General features: G+C 42.5%; 1 protein-coding gene across 1 annotated transcript; it reads right to left on the reverse strand.

Annotated features, from left to right (window-relative positions):
- Window positions 1-5,540: 5,540 nt before the first annotated feature.
- LOC136687200 (NACHT, LRR and PYD domains-containing protein 1b allele 2-like) lies at window positions 5,541-13,801 on the reverse strand. The gene is made up of 9 exons (XM_066661501.1): window positions 13,261-13,801; window positions 11,220-11,300; window positions 10,455-10,669; window positions 9,738-9,969; window positions 9,488-9,628; window positions 9,269-9,395; window positions 9,148-9,177; window positions 8,799-8,828; window positions 5,541-7,887 (listed from the first exon to the last, which is right to left on the reverse strand). Exons 5-9 carry the CDS (start codon window positions 9,614-9,616, stop codon window positions 7,688-7,690), a joined length of 516 nt encoding a protein of 171 aa, XP_066517598.1. The 5' UTR covers window positions 9,617-9,628; window positions 9,738-9,969; window positions 10,455-10,669; window positions 11,220-11,300; window positions 13,261-13,801; the 3' UTR covers window positions 5,541-7,687.
- Between the last annotated feature and the right edge of the window lie 8,088 nt (window positions 13,802-21,889).

Raw genomic sequence — 21,889 nt, forward strand, 5'->3', positions numbered from 1 at the left:
CAAGATTTCACACAATTATAAATGCTTAATTTTAACTAATCATTTTAAGGATATTTGTCCACTAATACAAAGTAATAAAATTGTTTTTTACAACAAGAGTCACTGAGCTGACTTTATTTCACAAATGCAAGCCATTTCAGAGCCATATGTCGATGATTCCAATAAAGGAGAACAAAAATTGAAGCCATCTCCAAACAGCCTTCTTAGTAGCTGATTCATGCTCAATTGTGCAGCAAGCAATGCAGTCTCATTTAAAGTGGAATGAATAAATGGAAATGAAAGGACTTTTTACGTGTTTTCTTGAATGATGCTGTGATGTGCAAGTTCTTCTGCATTCTTCACATACTGCTGAAGAAGATTCTCAAGTTTCTCATTCTCGTCTTTGTCAAGAGAAGAAAAAGAAATTGGCATGTTTTGTTGTTTTTTGAATTTATAATAATTACAACTCCTCTAAAGAGAACACAGTACTTACTTATGCTTACTTTCAATTATTGCATGATTACAGTATAATTAATTTAATATATTGGGGGAAAAAGTTGCCAATAACTGCATTAGTTCAGAATTTTGCAAGTTGTTTTTACAACGAACCACCAGATTTTCTGGCTTTAACATTCAGCTGTGCTTAGCTCTTCATATATACATTACATATGAAGTGTGTGTATATAGGTTCTTTGTTGCTCTGCATTCTTTGTTCACCCCTTTTCATCCTTCACTGTCAGGACCCTGATAGGTATGATGCAGTGACACTGGGGTGGTGGTGGTGTGTTAGTGTGTTGGTATGGTAAAGTTTTTATACAGTGTGTCCACTCATTTTCCTCTGTATTTAACACACTTACATTGTTGCCCCAGCTTTGTAGATGTTAAGCTGTCATAGACAGTAGCTCATCTGTCCTTACACTGTTTGTTACTCGTCCACAAGCTCTTAATCAGTGGACACAGGATGCTGGATATTTTTGGTTGGTGGGCTATTTTCAGTCCAGCAGTGACAGTGAGGGGTTAAAAAACTCCAGCAGTACAGCAGTAGTGCCAGTCTATCCAGCCATGATGAGAACGATCTACGACCCAAAACTAGGGTGACCAGACATCCTCTTTTACCCGGACATGTCCTCTTTTTTAGACTTAAAAAAATGTCCGGGTGGAATTTCACAAACGTCCGGGATTTTGTTTTTCTAGAGCTTATATAGAACTTCGAGAAGCATTTCGTTCACAAACTAGTCCCGCCCTCCTCTACTCCGTTTGCTTCGCTTGAGTGAGAAGGGGGCGTGGTGAAGTAGCCTAACATCTTCGGATTGGACGGTCTGACTGTAGAGCTACCAGTTAGACGTGTCCTCTTTTTCACCATCTCATCTGGTCACCCTACCCAAAACATACCTGCTCTGTGGGAATTGTCACCATTTGAAGAGCAGGGGGAAAATGGGCAAACAAGTATGCAGAGCAAAACACCCATTTATTGGTATTTGTAGAACTACACAGGGCTCCTGTATGATCAGTGGAACTGAGAGAATAGGGATTACAGCGGGTTGCTGTATATATGTATGTTTCTTGTTTCTACAATACAGAAAATGCTGTATTCTCTGAAGCTATGCCGAGTTAGCAAGGATCAACACCATAGCATGTATGCTATCAAGTATCCATGTATGTAGCTCTCAGAGACTACTAAAGTTCATACATCTAACATAACTTTTAAACATACTACAATGCACTGGAAACTATTCTGGTTCCACTCACCATGTTCAGCCGAGTTTGTCATTCTTCTCTTTCACTTTCACTTCCCCAAAACAGATTGGGTTTCAGAAGAATTTCACACAGATTAAGAGTTGCCACAGGAGTTGGAAAAGTTGGGAAAGACCGTAATTTTACTAGAATTAGTCAGTGATCCATAATTCCAAAGACTGAACAGACAAGGCACTTCATCTCTGCTGTCACTCTCTCAGTAACCGCCTCTGTTTTTACTCAACAGGAAATATTTTCTGAACTTGTTGATTTCCTGTTTGCACTCTGGATTGTAAAACGGCAGTGGCATTGACAAAGGAAAACTGTTCTTGTTCCCACCCTGTGGTCACCCTCCTCTCACACTCCTCCCCAGTCAGTTACTATTCCATTTACTCTTCTATTAACTCCCTGCCTTCTTAGTTCCACCTCCATATCACGTGTACCACCCTCCTGAGCCCTGAAGATTAAACTTTATTCATTTAAGGAGCATACTTTCGACAGTGTCTGAGTGCAGAAAGCAGATAAAACTAAACTGAACAATAACAGTAAAATAACACAGGATTATTATTCTAGTTATTATTGAATGCCCAGTTTCACCAGACATTTTAGAACAAACTGGGCCAAAAGTCAATACACTTCTGAATCTAATGACCTTCTGTCAGGGTGGTGTGAGGAGAAGATCACGGGAAGCGGACACACTCGCTACAACACAGATGATTTATTTAAGCGAAAACACGACAAACGAACTTAACGAGAAACACGAGATAACATTAACGAACAGGAAACAGGGCAAGCTAGATGATCAAACATTTCAAAACACAAACGAAGTAGGGGGTCACGAAAAGGTGTAAGAGAACGAACGGGGAACGAGGAATCAGAAACGAGAAACACTATACAATGAAACAAATGAACAAACTCAAACTCAAACTCAAACTCAAACCAACAAAATGACCGATACCAGGAAGTGAGGGAAGAGGGCTTAAATAAACGAACTTAACTAGACACACCTGACACAGATAACGAGGGAAAAGAAGGCGGAACATAGGCGGGACAAAGGCGGAGAATGAACATAAACAAAGCCATGTGCAGAGACAGGAAAACAGCGAAGAGAGAGCCACATAGAAAGGAGGAAAACAACCAGAAAGTGCCAGGATGTGACAGACGCCCCCCCCAAGACGCGCAACTCCCGGAGCGCGAAAAACGAGACTCTCCAGGAGCTGGCGCAGGAGGGGGCCAGAAGAAACAAGACAAACTAGAAAAGACTCAGAATGGAAAAAGGGAACAAGGAACTAGACTTTAAACGGACATCGGACAGGACTAGAGAGAAGAGACGGAGAATAGGCAGGAGAAAACACACGTGACTGGACCTTGGGCTGAACACTGAACGGGGACTGAGACAAAACAGGAGCAGATACACGTGACTGGACAGAGGACTGAAGAGGACTAACAGGGACTTTGACATGAGACTGGACAAAGGGTTTAACTGGGAACTGGACATGAGGCAAGGGAACAGGTACCATGACATTAACAGGAACTGAGACGAACACGGTGACAGGGACCGGAACAGAAACAAAAACAGACAAAGGCACAGGGACAAGGACAGAGACAGGAACCAGAACAGGGACAGAGACAGGGACAAAAACAACTGGTTGGTACCCAGGACTGGCATGTGTCTGTGGGACTGTCCAAGGTGCCAGCCTGGGTACAGTTCTGGGGATTGGCCTCGAAGTCCTTGGGGCCGGAGCCACAGTCACTGGCTTAGAAACGGCCGGAGCCACAGTCACTGGCTTAGAAACGGCCGGAGCCACAGTCACTGGCTTAGAAACGGCCGGAGCCACAGTCACTGGCTTAGAAACGGCCGGAGCCACAGTCACTGGCTTAGAAACGGCCGGAGCCACAGTCACTGGCTTAGAAACGGCCGGAGCCACAGTCACTGGCTTAGAAACGGCCGGAGCCACAGTCTCAGGGGTAGAAACGGCCATAGCCACAGTCTCAGGGGTAGAAACGGCCGTAGCCACAGTCTCAGGGGTAGAAACGGCCGTAGCCACAGTCTCAGGGGTAGAAACGGCCGTAGCCACAGTCTCGGAGATAGGAGCAGCTGAGGGAGCCGTACTCACGGAGACTGGAGACCCTGCGACGACGTCCACGGAGACAGGGGAACCTGCAGTGACGTCCAAGGAGGCAGGCGGAACTGCGACGACGTCCACGGAGGCAGGCGGAACTGCGACGACGTCCACGGAGGCAGACGGAACTGCGACGACGTCATCCACGGAGGCAGACGGAACTGCGACGACGTCATCCACGGAGGCAGACGGAACTGCGACGTCGTCCAAGGAGTCAGGAGGATGTGCGACGACGTCCACGAAGGCAGAGGAATCTGCGACGTCGTCCACGGAAACAGAAGAGGCGGGCGTCGCTCCTTCGAAGACAGGAGAAGCGGACGCCACCTTCAAGGAGAGCTCCAGGCGTGCCATGAGGCCTGTAAGCTTCTCCTGGAGGTCAGGAGTGAGCGCAGAGCTGTGTTTAGGAACTGGGGTCCTAGCGACGACGTCCACGGAGGCAGAAGAATCTGCGACGTCGTCCATGGAGACAGGCGCGGCCGTAGGTGCTGCGCTCAGGGAAACAGACGCGGCCGTAGGCGTTGCGCTCAGGGAAACAGGCGCGGCCGTAGGCACCGCGCTCAGGGAGACAGGCGCGGCCGGAGGTGTTGCGCTCAGGGAGACAGGCGCGGCCGGAGGCGTCGCGCTCATGGAGACAGGCGCGGCCGTAGGCATTGCGCTCACGGAGACAGGCGCGGCCGGAGGCGTTGCGCTCACGGAGACAGGCGCGGCCGGAGGTGCCGCGCTCACGAAGACAGGTGCGGCCGGAGGTGCCGCTCTTACAGGAACCGGAGCGGCTGGAGGAGTCGCGCTTAGGGAAACTGGAGCAGCCGTTGGCGCCGTGCTCTCGGAAACTGGAGCTGAGGCGTCCAACGAGGCAGGTGCTCGTGCTGCTCGCCGAGCACGAGTTGAGTATTTAGCGGGTTTGGGCGCACTCTCGAGGGACTTCTCTGACCGTAGTTCCCCCGGAGATGCGCCTCTGTTAGCCTCATTTCCCATGTCCTGTGATCTGAGGCTAACAGCCCTTGTATATAACGCCCCCCCAAAAATCTCATGTGCTGAAGCCGTTGACTCCACTCTGAAGCCGCTCTCAACGCCTCCTCCACGGGATCTTTGCGGAAAGGAGTCCGGCGAATTACACCTCTCCTAAAGGGGTAGTCCGTGTTAGCTGTGTCCATTTTTTGATCGGTCATTCTGTCAGGGTGGTGTGAGGAGAAGATCACGGGAAGCGGACACACTCGCTACAACACAGATGATTTATTTAAGCGAAAACACGACAAACGAACTTAACGAGAAACACGAGATAACATTAACGAACAGGAAACAGGGCAAGCTAGATGATCAAACATTTCAAAACACAAACGAAGTAGGGGGTCACGAAAAGGTGTAAGAGAACGAACGGGGAACGAGGAATCAGAAACGAGAAACACTATACAATGAAACAAATGAACAAACTCAAACTCAAACCAACAAAATGACCGATACCAGGAAGTGAGGGAAGAGGGCTTAAATAAACGAACTTAACTAGACACACCTGACACAGATAACGAGGGAAAAGAAGGCGGAACATAGGCGGGACAAAGGCGGAGAATGAACATAAACAAAGCCATGTGCAGAGACAGGAAAACAGCGAAGAGAGAGCCACATAGAAAGGAGGAAAACAACCAGAAAGTGCCAGGATGTGACACCTTCAGTTAAACATAAAAACATCTTTGAACTGTTGATGGTCAGACTTTATTTGAGGCATTTTAGGACCTGAAGAATCAGTCACAAATACATGAGTATATGACACATATAACAATGTGTAAGAAATAAAAAGGATTATTGAACATATTCAAGGCCAGTGGATTCCACAGACACAGGCAAAAAGGAAAACAAGCAATAAGATATATACCTGGGCTTTATTTACAAAATATGAAGTTCAGAACACAAATGCAAGCTCAGAAACAAGAACTAAGTTTCTTATTTTTGTTGAGATGTATTTGATTTTATGGGTGGTTTTCTGCACCAACCATATAACTATATTCGATTTATTAAATGCAATACAACAAATGCTGAGGCACCATTCTGGTGTTTGATGCATAGGAAATCAAGCCTAACACTAGTTTTAAACAGAAACAACAGGAATCCGAGTGTAATCTGTTGTGCCAGTGCTGCTTGGTGACGCACGTGACTGGATTTGCAGCGTTTCTGAACTTGCGTGGGGTTCCTGAGCTTGCATATGTTTTCTGAACTTGCATCACGTTTTTTAAACGAAGCCCAGGTGTCGTTTTGATGGATGTGTTTTGTGCTTTTGCAGTTTGTTTTAATTTGCATTTCATATGGTCTTTCTTGGCCACCGTACAATACACTACCAAACCTAATGACATTCAGTTCAACGTAAAAACATGTTTGAACTGTAGATGTCAGATTTTATTTCATGCATTTTAAGACCCAAATAATCAGTCATACATACATACATACGCATATATAATAATGTATATACAATTAAAATATTAAAAGTTTGTACATATTCAAGTCCAGTGGCTTCCACACACAGAAAATTTATGTACCATACCATGGGGCATTACGTTTGCTATTGTCAGGAACGCGGAGTGGACTGACGGAGGTGGACGCACACGCTAAAATACAACGACTTATTTACAAAACAAAACAGAGAGATAACAGAGACATAGACTAAGGAGCTAAGCGAACTAAACTAGGACGTAGAGTAAAATAGACGAAACATAAACACGGAGTACTAAACAGACTAAATCTAAACACGGAGTGCTAAACAGTGCTAATGGGACAGAGACTAGAGAGCTAACAAACTAACAGGACAGAGAGCCAAACAGACTGAAGAGGAATACAGACAAACTAGAGATACAGACGGACAGACAGACTAGAGGGTTAAACAACATAACTAGGAAGTAAAACGAAAACATGACACGATGGAGACAGACAGACCGGACTGAGCAACATGACAAAGCGACAATAGAAGCAAAACAACAAGACTGGGAATAGGAACGAGAACAAATGACCGACAAGGGGACTTAAATACATAACATAGACGAGACGCACCTGAGACAGATAACGAGGGGGAGGAAGAAAGGTGGGACATGGGCGGAGACATGGACAACAACAAACAGAGCCATGTGCTAAGAGAGCACATGGCGGGGAAGACAGACATGACAGGACGAGGGCGTGACAGTTACGTACCACTTGTAATAGAGAAAAATTTGTATTGTTTGGCAAAAAATATGTACAAACAAATAAACATACATAGTAATTCATTCATAAAATCATGTATTTAAAACCTTTTGAAAAAGGTATGTTTTTTTTTAAAACATGAATCATTAAAAAGTATTATAAAAATAAACTGTTTCAGTAATATTAAATTTATGTAGCTGACCCTTACCAATATATGTACACAGTATATAAGTCTATACACACACACACACACACACACACACACGCACACACAAGTTTTGGGTATGGGCAGCCACATAAATGAACAGTTATTAACACAGTTGTACTTTTTATAGTAATTGTATAGTAATTTACGAACACTGGAGAAGCAGGTATTTACAAACATATGATATTAAATAATCCTGAGAAACTATCAGTATCAATTACTCTGACATAATGTGATTCTAAGGTATAATCTTAGTATTATGAGACTTAATAAATCTATATGGTGCCAGAAATGTTCATGAGTTTGAGTCACATAAGCAGTTTTTATGGGTTGATTTTTCCAAAATAGTGAAGTGCAGTCAAGATTAAAATCTTTGCTGTAAATTGCTGAATTTGACACACATTCTTTTTGCTGTATAAATGTTGAACTACTCTACCAGAGCCAGCTCTGCAACAAGGAGAGGCTCATGCTTCAGCAGACTCTAGTAAAACCTCTCCTGTATTTCATGTCCTCCTTCCAGGAAAGAGTAGATGTTTCTCATCTGCTCCTCTGTTGTTGGCCCTTTTCTAATCACGTTGTATTTCTCACGACCAATCAAAGGGAACAGGTCATCTGCAATAGGGTTCACCAGTGAAACCCTCTGGATTAATGCTTCCCTGTGTTTGCTCAGAAACCAAACAGCTAAAGAGAGAAAGAGAGAGAGAGGAGGAAGGATGAACAAATAAAAATGATTTGATCATTGATTATGTTTGATTCTGCCATCTTCTTTCTTCTTCTTTATCATTTGGCTGTTCCTGTTTAGGGGTCGCCACAGTGGATCATCCTTCTCCATCTTACCCTGTCATGAACGTCCCCATCCGCATTAATGATATGGCATAGATAGATAGATAGATAGATACAAACATACATACATACTTACTTTATTGATCCCCAGGGTAAATTCTTTCAGGGTAAAGATTATATATTTAAACATATTTTAAACATGGCTGCCCCCATGTGAAGGACCCGCTAAACAATAAGTAAGGAAATGTGTGTTTTGTAGATTATTTCTTTGTTGTAACAATGCTTCTTGGCATTAAATCTTATACCGTTGGAAAGCCTGTTGATTTTTCCCTTTTAAATGGTGCCACATTTGTAAGGAACATGCATCTGTGGGATGAGCAGTAGAGCTGAGTATGTGGGTTGCGTCCATAAAAGATTTGGTATAATAATCTACCAAACACAAATTTCCTTACTTTTTGTGCTATGTTTGTGAAGCATAAATTGGTTAATTCAGGGATTTCAAAACAAACTGGTTCTTCATCTAATCACTGTTGTATACTGTAATGAAAGTAATGAATAGTCAATGTTTGTGTGCAACTACTTAGCATTTTAATGACATTAGTGATTTTTCTTTATTGACCTCTCTAAAGGTCTGTGCTTCTTTTGTGTGAGATCATTGAAGTGAGATTGATTTCCAATGAGCTCTTAATATTTTGCTATTCTTACTGGGGTTTCAATTAGCTTTAATAACAGTACTAACTTGTTGTGTTCGGTAGAATGTCTGCATAAATTAAGTTTAAGGATGTGCTTATGTTTTTTAACAAACTTACCATATTGCTTGGAAATACCTCTTCGTGTGTCTGCAAAAAGCACACACACTAATTTTACTATTTTGTATAAAATGCTTAAAGCCAGGAGCAGTGTTCCAACAGAAACAGTTTTGCAGAGAAACAAAATCTTTTTGACCAAAATGGTATAATAATTTGATGCTACTGCATGATACGACAATTTTAATATTAAAAAAATCATGTTACACTGGGAAAAGTCTCTGAAATTTTATCCCCCTGATATTTGATTAAATATATTACAGAAAACATTACTGAGATTTACCAGTAATTATGTAGTGCCTACTATTGTCTGGATAAGATCATTGGGAATCTGAAGATCACTGGTACTTACCAGGAAAACTGGACCTTTTCTCATATTCTTCTGAAGTAAAAAGAAAATGTAACAAGTGAACAAAACTAGTCCTTAAAGTACGTAAACACAGAACCTGTTAGTTTTATTTTTATATATTTACCTGCATGGATTTCTGCATCCCATACTGACTTATTCTCTTCATTAATCAAATGCAGCTCAAAATCATCTTGTGCATTTTTTATGTATACCTCAGAGTATTTGACTGGCCTGTATCTCAGCTTCAGCCTCTGAAGTAAACAACAACAACAAAAACAGAAATGTTTGATAATGTTTAAAAGGTTTGAATCTAAAAGTAGATTTTTTTTACCACCAGAATTACCTCAGGTTTAATTGTTGAAAAAAAGTATTCATTTTCTTTTTTGGTTTCAATTTTGTACCAGCTCTTCATTGGCAGGGACGTTTCTGGTCCTGGTTTTGGAATTTTCACTGTGTTTTTCTCCTTCTCCATCCGATCCACTTCCTGTATTGAGAAAGACAAAAACAGAATAAGCTCACCCCATCTATTATTAATGACTGTAGAGACTAATAAACAGAGTATCTTGCTTTGTGTTGGTAAACTTGTATTTTACCTGGATAATCTTTGAATCACAAGCCACTAAATACACATTAAGTGTCAGGTGAGCAGTTAAAGTTTGATAGATTAACACTTCACAGTGGTATTTCACAGGGAAGCCGCTTTAGGTGAGAAAGTAGGGTGGAGAAGTTTGGCATGGAAGCATGTGAGCTCACAGGTCTCCAAGAACATTCCACTGTCCTGAACATGAAGCACCCTAACCTCGTCATTAAGGTGGGAGTTTGATCCTGTGGATGTAAAATGCTTTAATACAAAAGTGTCCATGCATCATGTTAAAAAAAAACTACATTACTATTCTGTCCCAAAGTTGTTTTTGTAATTAGAGCTTGTGGATGCAGTATGAAGCAATTTCCCTTTTATTAGCATTGTTTTCCAATTTTGCAGGTTATCTTAGCAATCTTCAGTTCTCAAAGTTATAACTGTACATATGTATAAGCACTAAATGATTCATACCCATGGCAAGTTTTGATTTATAGTGATTTTTTTTATCTGACCAAAGTATTTCATGTGCCTAGAAATTACATACAACAAGCGGCAAAAACACACATTTCCATCTCTAACAGCTATATTATTTTATTATTATATATTATTTTGCGTTCAATCAAACAGTTCTTAAAATAGTTTTGGACCACTCCTATTTTGCATTTTGCACTCTTCATCAGTTTTTAAATCACATCAAACTACTGATTCAAACCACTAAACCTAGCCTTACCTAGACAGGCAAAATGCGGTAGATGAACTTCCTTAAGAATACCAGAGGTTATGGTAATGTCTATCACAAGCCCACAGGGTTCATACTGCATCCTTTGGAGGTCTTCAGTGTATGGTTCCCAGTCAGTGTAATGATACATCAAACTAATCTCACCATCACTGACCTAGCGGAGACCTGTCTCTGAACATTCATAACTCCCAGCAGGGGATGTGATCCTGAGAGACAAAGCAGTACAAATAAAATATTCACATAAAATTATTTATAAAAAAAAACTTGGGGAGTGTTCAGACAAATGTATTTGTTTATATTTGCTATTAAACGCAAACGACTTGGAATAGAAGCATTCATTCATACATTGGAATGATTGTGCTGAAATCACAATAACAAATATCGAGTGACACCAATTTAACCTTAATGTTCTGATACAAAGCCAAAGAGGGCATTTGTCTATGGTAAGCAGTAATTAGTAAATATTTATATCATTGTGGTTCGGTTTTGCAACATTCCTTCTTGCAAACTGTCTTCAGTTGCTCCAGGCTACATGCTTTTGGTGACTGTAATAAGGTACATGAGCAAATCAGAGGAACAAGTTCCCAGGCTTTAGGGCAGTCTCCACACAGCAGTGATGCAGTTTTAAAACTAATGCAGAATCACAGATCTTTCTATGAACAGTTTTTGGTGATCACTTTAATAACAACTCTATGTTGGGTTTACCAGTAACCTCACAGGGAGCTAAGGGTTCATGTGCATACACCTGTAACATACCAGCTTCTCAGTTTTATACTCTGATAATTCCCCCTCTTCACTGAAGACCTCCGGATGAAGCTGCTTCCAAAAAGCATGATCCTTAAAAATAAACAAGCACATATGTACATAGTGTACCACTCAGAGCTTGGAGTTCTGAGGACTTTTGTTTTAATGTTAGATGATCAAAACCTTTATTTTCTAAAGCCCTCATTTTGTTAGCTCACCTCCAAACCTCATTTACAGACAGCGGCGATTGCTCTAAGACTGCAAGGGAAGCTCAGCTTCCCCTAAAATGTAAAAAAATAAGTGATCAAATATATACTGTTGTGTGTACGTGTCATTGAATAAATATGCACTACGACATGCTCAACATTTGTTCATAATCAGCTTCTTATCACTGGTAAAGGCGCGGCTTTCCTCTCAATCATTCGCATTCGAGCATCCACAGAGTTCAATAGCAAAGCAGCGAAGTGCAGCGAAACGAGACGAGCCATTGGATAAATGCTGGGCTTTGTCCCGCCCATCAGACGCTCAGCGTCTCTGGGGGTCTATGGGGCAGTGGGCTGGCCTCGGCTGGCCCGGACGCTCAGCTTCTGCATGATGATTGGATGATCTGTCTGAGGCTGAATCCCTTTTTGATTGACAGCGAAATGAGCGAATCAGCGATCCTTTGGTGTAGAGATCCGTGGGAGCACAGGCGGACACACTTTACATGGGCCAAGGCCGTTTAAGCAGCCTAGCTCTGCTGGGCATTGAGAGGACACTAGTCAAGTCCCTGGAAAAGATGCCTTGTTGGTACAACAGAGTCACAGATCATTTTCTTAAAAAGAAACGGAGGGTAGACTTTACGTATAAATAAACCGACACATTTTACGATGTAGGCCAAAATTGAGCTTCCCTTCCTTGAAAGACCAGCATCCACCACTGTTTACGGAAAATGTTGGGGCTCTGTGCAAAATGTTTTAAACTTGAAGCCAGCAACATATTCCTGTCAATATTTACTACAGTGTTGAATCACACCTTCCTTTAACAACACTCCATAAGCATTTGGAAACTGAGACCAATTGCTGTAGCTTTGAAAGTGAAATGTTGTTCAGCATTAGTCAAAAAATCACCATGTAATGTGCACTAATGCCCCTCCATACCATCATGGATGCTAGGTTTTGGACTGTGCATTTATACCAAGCCGAATGGTCCCTCTCTTCTTTAGCCCAGAGGATGTGGCATCCCTAATTTCAAAAAAGAATTTCAAATTTTGATATGTTGGTCCACAAGTTACTTATCCGTTTTGCCTCAGTCCATCTTAATTCTCTTTGAATACAGTTTCTTCTGTACATTGCACAGACAATAGATATTGGAAAGTGTTTTTGGGCCACTGCTGTAAATTCCACTGCTACATAACATGTCTGTTTTAAATTGAGTGCCATCTGAGGGCCATCTGACTGTAAGACCACAGCCAGCCAGTATTGGTTCTGGGTCTTATCCCTTGATTTCTCCAGATTTCTCCAGATTCTCTGAATCTTGTAAAGATACTGTGTAGCACAGATGAAGTAATCCTCAATTTCTTTACTATTTTTAATTTAAGAAACAATATTCTGGAATTGTTTCACTTTTTACCTACGCCTTACAAATCCCTCCTCAATTTTACTTCTGAAAATCTCTCTGACATGATACTTTTAAAGGAACACTACATAATATTTTTACTTTAAATTTTTCAAAATTGTTGTGACCCTGTACTACATATTCTTGCACTACATTTTGAGGGGGTATTAAAACAATTTCTCAGTTTACATCTATAATGTTATATCACATCTATAATATATATATATATATAAATTTTTTTTGTATTTTCAATCAAATGTAGTGTTTAAACGATTTGCACAACATTGCACTTTTTTATTATTTACATTTTTCACAGTGTTCCAACTTTTTGGGAAATGGGGTTTGTATATACTCTATGCTTCTTGGTAATTGTAAAGGAGGACCTACTTTCTCATAACATAGATCAATGTTGTATTCTACTGAAATATTAGACATTATATGTAAATTTAATCCTCACCTTAAAGTCAGCACAGGAAGAGCAAGTTGGGAGTGGCCTGTTGTACTCTAAAAAGTAACATGAATAATAACAAAAAAATATTTTAAGAGGTTATGCACTTCTTGTCAAATGTTTTGTAGATTATCTGATCGCAAGCAATGTTTAGTTGCTATCCTAGGTTTAACTTAAAGGCCTTCTCTCAAACAACTAAGACAAAAACTTGATTTCTACTCTCAAGATCCCCATCCAAAACCATCAACTGTCAAATGAAGTTCTCTGTATCTTATATCTTTTGTGTACATATAGTGTGATATGGGCGGCACGGTGGCGCAGCAGGTAGTGTCGCAGTCACACAGCTCCAGGGGCCTGGAGGTTGTGGGTTCGATTCCCGCTCCGGGTGACTGTCTGTGAGGAGTTTGTGTGTTCTCCCTGTGTCCGCGTGGGTTTCCTCCGGGTGCTCCGGTTTCCTCCCACAGTCCAAAAACACACGTTGCAGGTGGATTGGCGACTCGAAAGTGTCCATAGGTGTGAGTGTGTGAATGAATGTGCGTGTGTCTGTGTTGCCCTGTGAAGGACTGGCGTCCCCTCCAGGGTGTATTCCCGCCTTGTGCCCGATGATTCCAGGTAGACTCTGGACCCCCCGCGACCCTAAATTGGATAAGCGGTTACAGATAATGGATGGATGGATGGATAGTGTGATATTTTTCCCTTCATTGGTATTATTTGAAAAGTTACAACGTGTTCTGGGTTTAAACTTGTAACTCTTGTAACTGTCAGTGAAACGTTTTCCCTGTGTCTGTGTGGGTTTCCTCCCACAATCTAAAAAACATGCTGGTAGATGTTCTGACTGTTGGTGTGTGTGTGTGTTTATGTTTGTGTGTGTGTGAGAGAGAGAGGGAGAGAGAGAGAGAGAGAAAGAGAGAGAGATGCCCTGTGAAATACTGCTCCCTTTCCAGGGTATGTTCCAGACAGTGGAGCACTTCCAAGTTCCTTGGAGTACACATCTCTGCTGACCTCACATGGGCGTTCAACACCCAACACCAAGTGCGGAAAGCACAACAGAGACTCTACTTCCTCAGGAAGCTGAAGCACTCCCACCTCCCTCAACATTTGCTGGTGAAATTTTACAGAGCCACCATCGAGAGCATCCTGACATACTGCTGCACAGTTTGGTTCACCAGTTGCACAGCACAAGACAGGAAAGACCTGCAGTGAGTGGTGAGAGGGGTGGAAAAAATCATAGGAAATTCATTACCCCTGTAGTGGAGTAACAGTATTCGAGTTAGTTATGTTTAATGGTGATTATCACTTATAATAATTAGTATTATTATTACTGAATTAAATGACAAAAATATTAATAATTTATTGAAGATTGATACTGTCAACGCTAGGAATGAGTTCTCAGGATTTTCAGACTCTTAAGGAACAAACTCCACACACTGTATTATTTCAAATAATGGAAACACTTTATTCAAAGGAAAGATAATAGGTTGATAAACATAGCACAATCATCAAAATCTCACGGAATCAATGCAGGTGAAACCAGTTCGAATTTAGTAATTGGCTAGGCTATATGACTTGTGAATGAGGTGTTGCTAAATGATTTAATTAGGGTATACTTTTACCAAGAGATTTAATTCACTATCAGCTCTGAAAATGAGGAATTTAGCTTACTTTTCCACGATTCAACCACTTGATGGGTACAGCAGCGCTTTTGAGGTGATTGGAGAGAAGTCCAGCCTGGCTCCCACAGTTCTTTCGTGGGAGCGTTGATGCTGGGTCAGCGTAGACGTTTTCATTTGCGAGGCAGGCCGCTTCAGGCGCACTCAGAGCGTGGTGACGTCAGTTGAAGGATTTCTTCTGGCTTGCTGTCCTGAGTGGGAGTTTCCCTCCATATGAAAGGGGCGTCAGAATAAGCTTGCTGTTTTCCTTTGATCTTCAGAAGCTGTTTTACGGATTAATTAGCTTATTTTATGATTTCAACGGTGGCCCTTATTCTGGCCAAAATAAGTTTCATTTGCTTTGATCAGTCGTAAAATTAAACTTGGATTGGGCTACAAACATGAACACAAATAAAAAGAAAGAAAAGATTACTGACAATTAATCGACGTTTACTCTTTTAGTTTCTGTATTGCACTGCTAACTGACACAAGGTGTCCCTTGGAAGTTGCGTGAAGTCCTTTTCTTTAAGAGTCTTTGAAGAGTCAGCTTGTCTGCATAGAGAGAATACAGAAGAGCGTAAGAAGCGTACGAGAGCCGTACGAGAGGAGATCAAGAAGAATGGAAAAGCTGTCCAGAGAGAGTTAAGAGTGAGTTCAGAGAGCTCGCGGCTCCCTTTTCTCTGATTTTCCCTTTTCTCCATTCTCTGATTGGTTCCTGGGTCTGAGGTTCACGTGACCTTTCACGGTTTCACAGTCCTCTCCAGTTTTGCATCTCCGAAAATTCAAATTTTTCTGGATGGATACATAACCTTAATTGAATGAAATTGATTACCAACTATTCTAGATGTTAGAAATTAATTTGTCTTTCTAAATGGAGACAGGAATTTTTCCTCGTGATTGAAACAGTAATTCACATCACTCAGTTAGTTAGTAGACACCTGAGAATAACAGAGGATAACATTAATACACGTTGCATAAAACATGTTTAGAAACAGTGGCCCATATGCGTCCGTTATGTATTTAGAGGGAGATAGGGCAAAAAGTGATTTCGCAAATGTCCACTTGGGGACACTGTTGGTCCATGCTGTTTGTCTGGTTTGAACTAGGGTTGCGAGAGGTCACCACAAGGCAGTCCTGAGTCATCTGTTGGTTTTTTGCGATAAGATAAGGGTTGCCATCCCAATGCTGAGGGCAATAAAGCTGGGGTTCTTTAATCCTGGTCTCTAAGGCTCTGATTGATCTTTTTAGTCAGAGTCTTATTTTTTCATTTCTTGATCTGGGTACATACCCCACTACATTCCCCCCTTTTTTCAGTTTTATGGTCCGGCAGGGGGCATGGAGCTGAAAAGATATTTTGCTGTGGAAGGGAGGTGAGATCAGCAAGCATATTCAAACACATTTCAGAGCTGATGTCTTCCTATCAGTGTATGGGTGCATATGGAGTGTTATTGTTTGCATGCTGAAGGTATTCTAATTACTTATGGGTAGGTCTTGTTCAAATGCAACCTCGAGATCTGGTTCTTTGACATTGCCTTCGGCTTCATATCTAAAACTTAAGGGTTCACCTCTCTGGGCTCTCTTATGTCTAACAAACTTAACCATTTTATTAGAGCAAGTTTCTAACCTGCTCTGGAGGGCTCGAGTGCGTTTGAAATAAAACCACGCTATACCAAAGGTCAAAAGATATGCTAATCCTACCAGTGTAACTAGTAAAGTGTCTGGAGTGGACCATGCATATGTGACAGGCTGTACTGGCCAGAGGGGTTGAGACGACAGTTCTTTAAGAGTGTTATCAATAGAGGTTAGGACAATGACTTGGGTTCCCTCATATTCTAGGCAAGTTAGTGTTTTAGTATCTAGCTCGATGGTGTGCTTGGAGAAGAAATCTGAGATTTCTATGTTGCTCTCATATTGGTCAGGGTTCAGGTGATACAGGGCCAGGTCTCCTACATGTCGGATTGCGTTTACGGGGACGTCTACCCAGAAAGTCTGGCTAGGAAGTGGTACCCTTTCTGAGGTGTCATGTTGATCGTAGGTTAGTAGGGCCTCTCTAAAGGGGGTGTTAACTAACCAACGGTTTCCAACAATCTCAGCTTGGGTACAGGTTACCAAACGTTGAGATGTGATGACCACCGGACACTGAGTATTACTCATCATAGGCTTAAGGCCACAAATCCCATTTACGCTGTCACAAATTGAAGGTTTGCTAGGGCACAAGTAGGGGATGTCTTTAGTGAGTGTGCACATAAGGAAGTTGGGTACCAAGTATAGATCAGGGTTATCATCTTTGTATGCTACAAGAGGTATTGTCTTTACCCGAACATAGGCAGACTCTTGCCAGAAACCAACGTTAACAACATCTTTCAAATGGTAGATGTTTTCAGGTGCCATTATGGGAAGGTTAATGATGAATACTAATTCTCTGTCTTGAGGATTGACATAAATTGGGATGGCGCTACCTAAGGTATAGGCTAGATGGGCTTGGAGATCAGTAATTACTTCTCGAGTTGCTGTAGACGAAATCTTCTGTACTAAGGACAGAGGCGCCAGATAGGGAGGAATCCTCCCCATGGCTAGGCTATCCACAGAGGAGCTGATTTCTTGTAGCATATCAGACAATAGCATATTCACAAGCTGGATGTGGGCAAGGTCAAGTTGCACTACTGAAAGCAAAGAGTTAACCGCCTGGAGCATTTTGTTCAAAGCGACACTGTGAGCATTGAGTACTACGACGGTGCCACGTAGGGTTTGCCCGATTGTTTGCTGCTTGTTTAATTGGGTTTTAATGTTTGGAATTTCAGCCTGCAATTCTCCCACTTGACGTTTGACAGTGGCTACGTTGACGGCATTGATGGCGGACGTTCCGAGGCTCAGTAGTGATCCCACAGTTGCAGCTGCCATTAGCAATCCCCCTATGAAACGTTTAGATCGTTGGTTAAAACCACTTAATTCTGATTGCGTTACAGTAAACTTTTGTAGCTGGTGGAGCATATGAGTTACGTCAGCTTCGGCATGGCTGATAGCTTCCTCAGTGCATCTAGCTCCATTCCGGCCAATTTGCAAGGCAGTTATCGGTAGGTTTTTCCTACATGCTTCAGCGGGATTCAACCGTACGAATACTCTCTGGGTATGGAGGCAACAATTAGTGATTAGCAGTCCTGGCTGGTCTTTCCGTATTATTCCAGAGTCAGGACCCGGTTCAAACACTTCAGGGAGCACGGCGGTTCCTAGGGAGCCGACGATCAGGAGAATGAGCAGCGGGGCCATCCTACCTGGAAAGATGCTCAGGATTAGATTTAAGGTATTTACGGTGAGTCCTTTTTAGAAAAATTATAAAAATTTTCCACTATACCCCACTTTTGATAAAAGTTTTACGTCTAGGATAAACACTCTACAATAATTGACGATGAGGGACTAAGATCTTGCACACTGAGTGTCCTCAGTCTGGTTAGAAGCTTGTTGCCTGCTGAAGAGTGAGAGGAAAAGGGGAAAAGGGATAGAAGAACTAAGGTGTGAGTAGAAGGCTCTAGTTGTTTGTTAACCAACACCCTTCTTGCCTTTGGTCCTATTGTTTATGACCTAACACAAGCGTTAGTATCCCCTACAAGTCCCATGGGGGTTGTGTGTGGTCAGATTTGGTTGCAGTGGACCCACTTGAGCTCAGTACTGCCCGAACTTTATTTATCTTAATCTGGTACACACCGGGGGACAGTTTGTCTGTGATCTTATAGGGACTGGACCATCGCAGTAGGAATTTGCAGGCCAGATTCCCCCGTTTTCCGTGACCTTCCAACAGGTTGGACAAAGATGTAGTACCATACCTTGTCCCCTATTTGGAGTTCGTCATGGGATGCCTTGTGATCATAGTACGCTTTGCCACCTTCTGCACTTTTTTCCAGTTTCTGCTGGCGAATGCGAAAGTGGCTTTGAGGTGTTTCTGCAGATCCCCCATATACTGATGAGTGGTGTAGGCTACTGCTATGCTAGCTTCACCTGGCTGATATAACAGATGTAGAGGCAGAGTCATCTGTCTCCCTGTCATCAACTCAAAGGGTGAGACCCCGACCAAATCATGTGGGGTCGCACGTATGGCCATCAGTACAAGGGGTAGCTTGACATCCCAGTCTCGCTGGTTTGCTGCTACGTACTTTTTCAGTATGCTAACAACAGTTCGGTTGGCTCGCTCTACCTGACCTGAGCTTTGAGGATGGTAGCTAATATGAAGACTGGCTTTTACTCCTAAGAGTTGCCAGAGCTGCTGCATGACCTCTGCTGTGAAATGTGTCCCTCTGTCAGAGTCGACATGGCTGGGTAGGCATGAGAAGACATGGTTCATCAGTAAGTAGGCAGTGGGTAGCGCTGTGTCATTCAGTGCGGGGAGGCATTCTACCCATTTAGTGAATGCACACGTGACTGTGAGGAAGTACTTGTTACCTCTTACTGTTCGGGTGAGTGGTGCAACCCAGTCTATCTGGAGGTTTGATCAAGGGAAGGATAACCCTTTCTTTTGCAAGGGGGCTCTATGAAGAAGATTTGAGGGTTGAAATTGGCAACATACCAGACAGCCTTTAATGTAATCAGCCACATCTTTTACCATGTGGGGCCAATATGCAACCTGCCGGAGCGCATGGTGTGTTGCTTTGACCCCTTTGTGTCCCGCAGATGGGGAGTCATGGGCGTGCATCAGCATCATCCCCCTGTGGCACTGAGGAACCACGAACGCAGGTGAAGTGTGTGAGTCAGTGGCATGAACAAGCAAGCCTTTGACGACTTGGAGGGACGCTCTGGTGCCGTATAGGTCTTTAAGACCTGGTATGGTGTCAAGATCTTGAGCTGAGATGGGACATGTAGATGGGTCAGAAACATGCATAAGCATTTTAGAAATGGACGGGTCCCGAGCTTGGAGAGTAACTAAGTCGGTGTCAGAAAAAGCAGGGTTAATAGAGACAATGGTACTTTTAGCATTGTCAGGTGACGCTGTCGCTACAGTTCGAGACTGTGTAATAGCTAGGACTTCGATGTCGGGCGGGTTTGGATAAAGGGAGGGATCGAATGTCCATGATGTGCCCCTTGTTTGGCTAAGCTATCTGCCTGGTCATTGAATTCTTTGTCATCTCGCGGGACCCCTCACTTTCTTCCAGTAGATCTGCAGGTCATGTGTGTCTACCAAGTGTTCACACGCCGCGAAAAGCTGTTTGACTGGCTGTTTGTTTGATGTGGTGTAGTTGTTGGTTTTCCACAGTTTCAAGTGGCATGTGAAGCTTAGGCGCGCATAGTTGGTGTCTGTGCAGATCACCAACGTTTTTACGCTTTTCTGGACTGCAGACTGAATTGTGATGAGAATTCCTGCTATTTCAGCATATTGGGAGGACTGAGCACCCAATTTGAACATTAGGGGTTCATGAGGCCACCCGTTTATTCCAACAATACCCACCCCTGCCATTAGGGTGTGTTCTCGGTGGAACGAACAACCATCTACATATGCAGTGACAAGGTCTTTGCATGTGTTAGGGTCAAAATAGTGGTGGTTAGCCACCAGAGGGCTACCTCCCAACCACTAAAGGGTGTACGGGAATCAAATGTCAAGGGTAACACCACACTTGACCACAAGGAGGAGCATGGGAGGACACGCTTCAATAGACGCTAGTTATGAAGTGATTTCCCTGCAATTACGCACTTTAACCACAAGAGGGAATTAGGCTTCCTCTGTTTTGGGGGCGTTTTGAATTTCCCTCCTTAGTTTTAGCTCTGCCCCTTCAAAGGGGTCGTTCGTTTCCTGAATTCGCGTTCAGTCCGCCAGTAAATAGCTGAAGAGCAGACCGCTCTATACACAAGCCGTATTTTTCCGGCTGTGTTCTTTAGTAACCTCCAATCGCCTAGCGTGCGATTCATTATTAACGCTGGGAGCGACCCAGTTTTAAAACGAGCAGAGGAATTTGGTTTGGTGGTCCTTCGCGCCGGATTTTGCGGCCGAGGTTTGAACCGTAGCAATAACCTACCGCGGAATACGCGCAATGGGGATGCTGAGGCCTTATACAGTTTTATGCATGCAAAAATGGCGTAGAGCCACGCACTTCAAAAAGTGACCAAGCTTATTTTCGACGGTATATACCACAGAACAGATTTTCAACAGTAACACACACACAACACGAAATTGCCCACATCAAGCTTTAAATCTCAATCGTTATTCAGCAACATAAACAGCGTAAAGGATTTCTCTAACCCAAGCTGAGATTATTTATCAGTGTGTACAGTCTGTTCATAAAGAATCTTTTTCCTGCCCCACGTTGGGCACCAAAAAAATTAATATCTATATGTAGCGGAGTAATAGTATTCGAGTTAGTTATGTTTAATGGTGATTATCACTTATAATAATAATTATTATTATTACTGAATTAAATGACAAAAATAGTAATAATTTATTGAAGATTTAAATACTGTCAACGCTAGGGATGAGTTCTCAGGATTTTCAAACTCTTAAGGAATAAACTCCACACACTGTATTATTTCAAATAATGGAAACACTTTATTCAAATGAAAAATAATAGGTTGATAAACATAGCACAATCATCAAAATCTCATGGAATCAATGCAGGTGAAACCAGTTCGAATTTAGTAATTGGCTAGGCTATATGACTTGTGAATGAGGTGTTGCTAAATGATGTAATTAGGGTATAATTTTACCAAGAGATTTAATTCGCTATCAGCTCTGAAAATGAGGAATTTAGCGTACTTTTCCACGATTCAACCACTCTATGGTTACAGCAGCGCTTTTGAGGTGATTGGAGAGAGGTCCAGCCTGGCTCCCGCAGTTCTTTCGTGGGAGCGTTGATGCTGAGTCAGCGTAGACGTTTTCACTTGCGAGGCAGGCCGCTTCAGGCGCACACAGAGCGTGGTGACGTCAGTTGAAGGATTTCTTCTGGCTTGCTGTCCTTAGTGGGAGTTTCCCTTCATATGAAAGGGGCGTCGGAATAAGTTTGATGTTTTCC

Source organism: Hoplias malabaricus, chromosome 2, assembly GCF_029633855.1.
Source record: "Hoplias malabaricus isolate fHopMal1 chromosome 2, fHopMal1.hap1, whole genome shotgun sequence".
NCBI classification, from domain to species: domain Eukaryota; kingdom Metazoa; phylum Chordata; class Actinopteri; order Characiformes; family Erythrinidae; genus Hoplias; species Hoplias malabaricus.

What these genes read in the sequence shown, in the direction of transcription:
- LOC136687200 (XM_066661501.1), bottom strand. Translation starts at nt 9,616, where the DNA reads ATGGAGAAGGAGAAAAACACAGTGAAAATTCCAAAACCAGGACCAGAA. An exon ending in GGATGCAGAAATCCATGCAG is followed by an intron (nt 9,178 to 9,268) that starts GTAAATATATAA and finishes TTTTTACTTCAG; the next exon opens with AAGAATATGAGAAAAGGTCC. An exon ending in GAAAAGGTCCAGTTTTCCTG is followed by an intron (nt 8,829 to 9,147) that starts GTAAGTACCAGT and finishes TGCTTTTTGCAG; the next exon opens with ACACACGAAGAGGTATTTCC.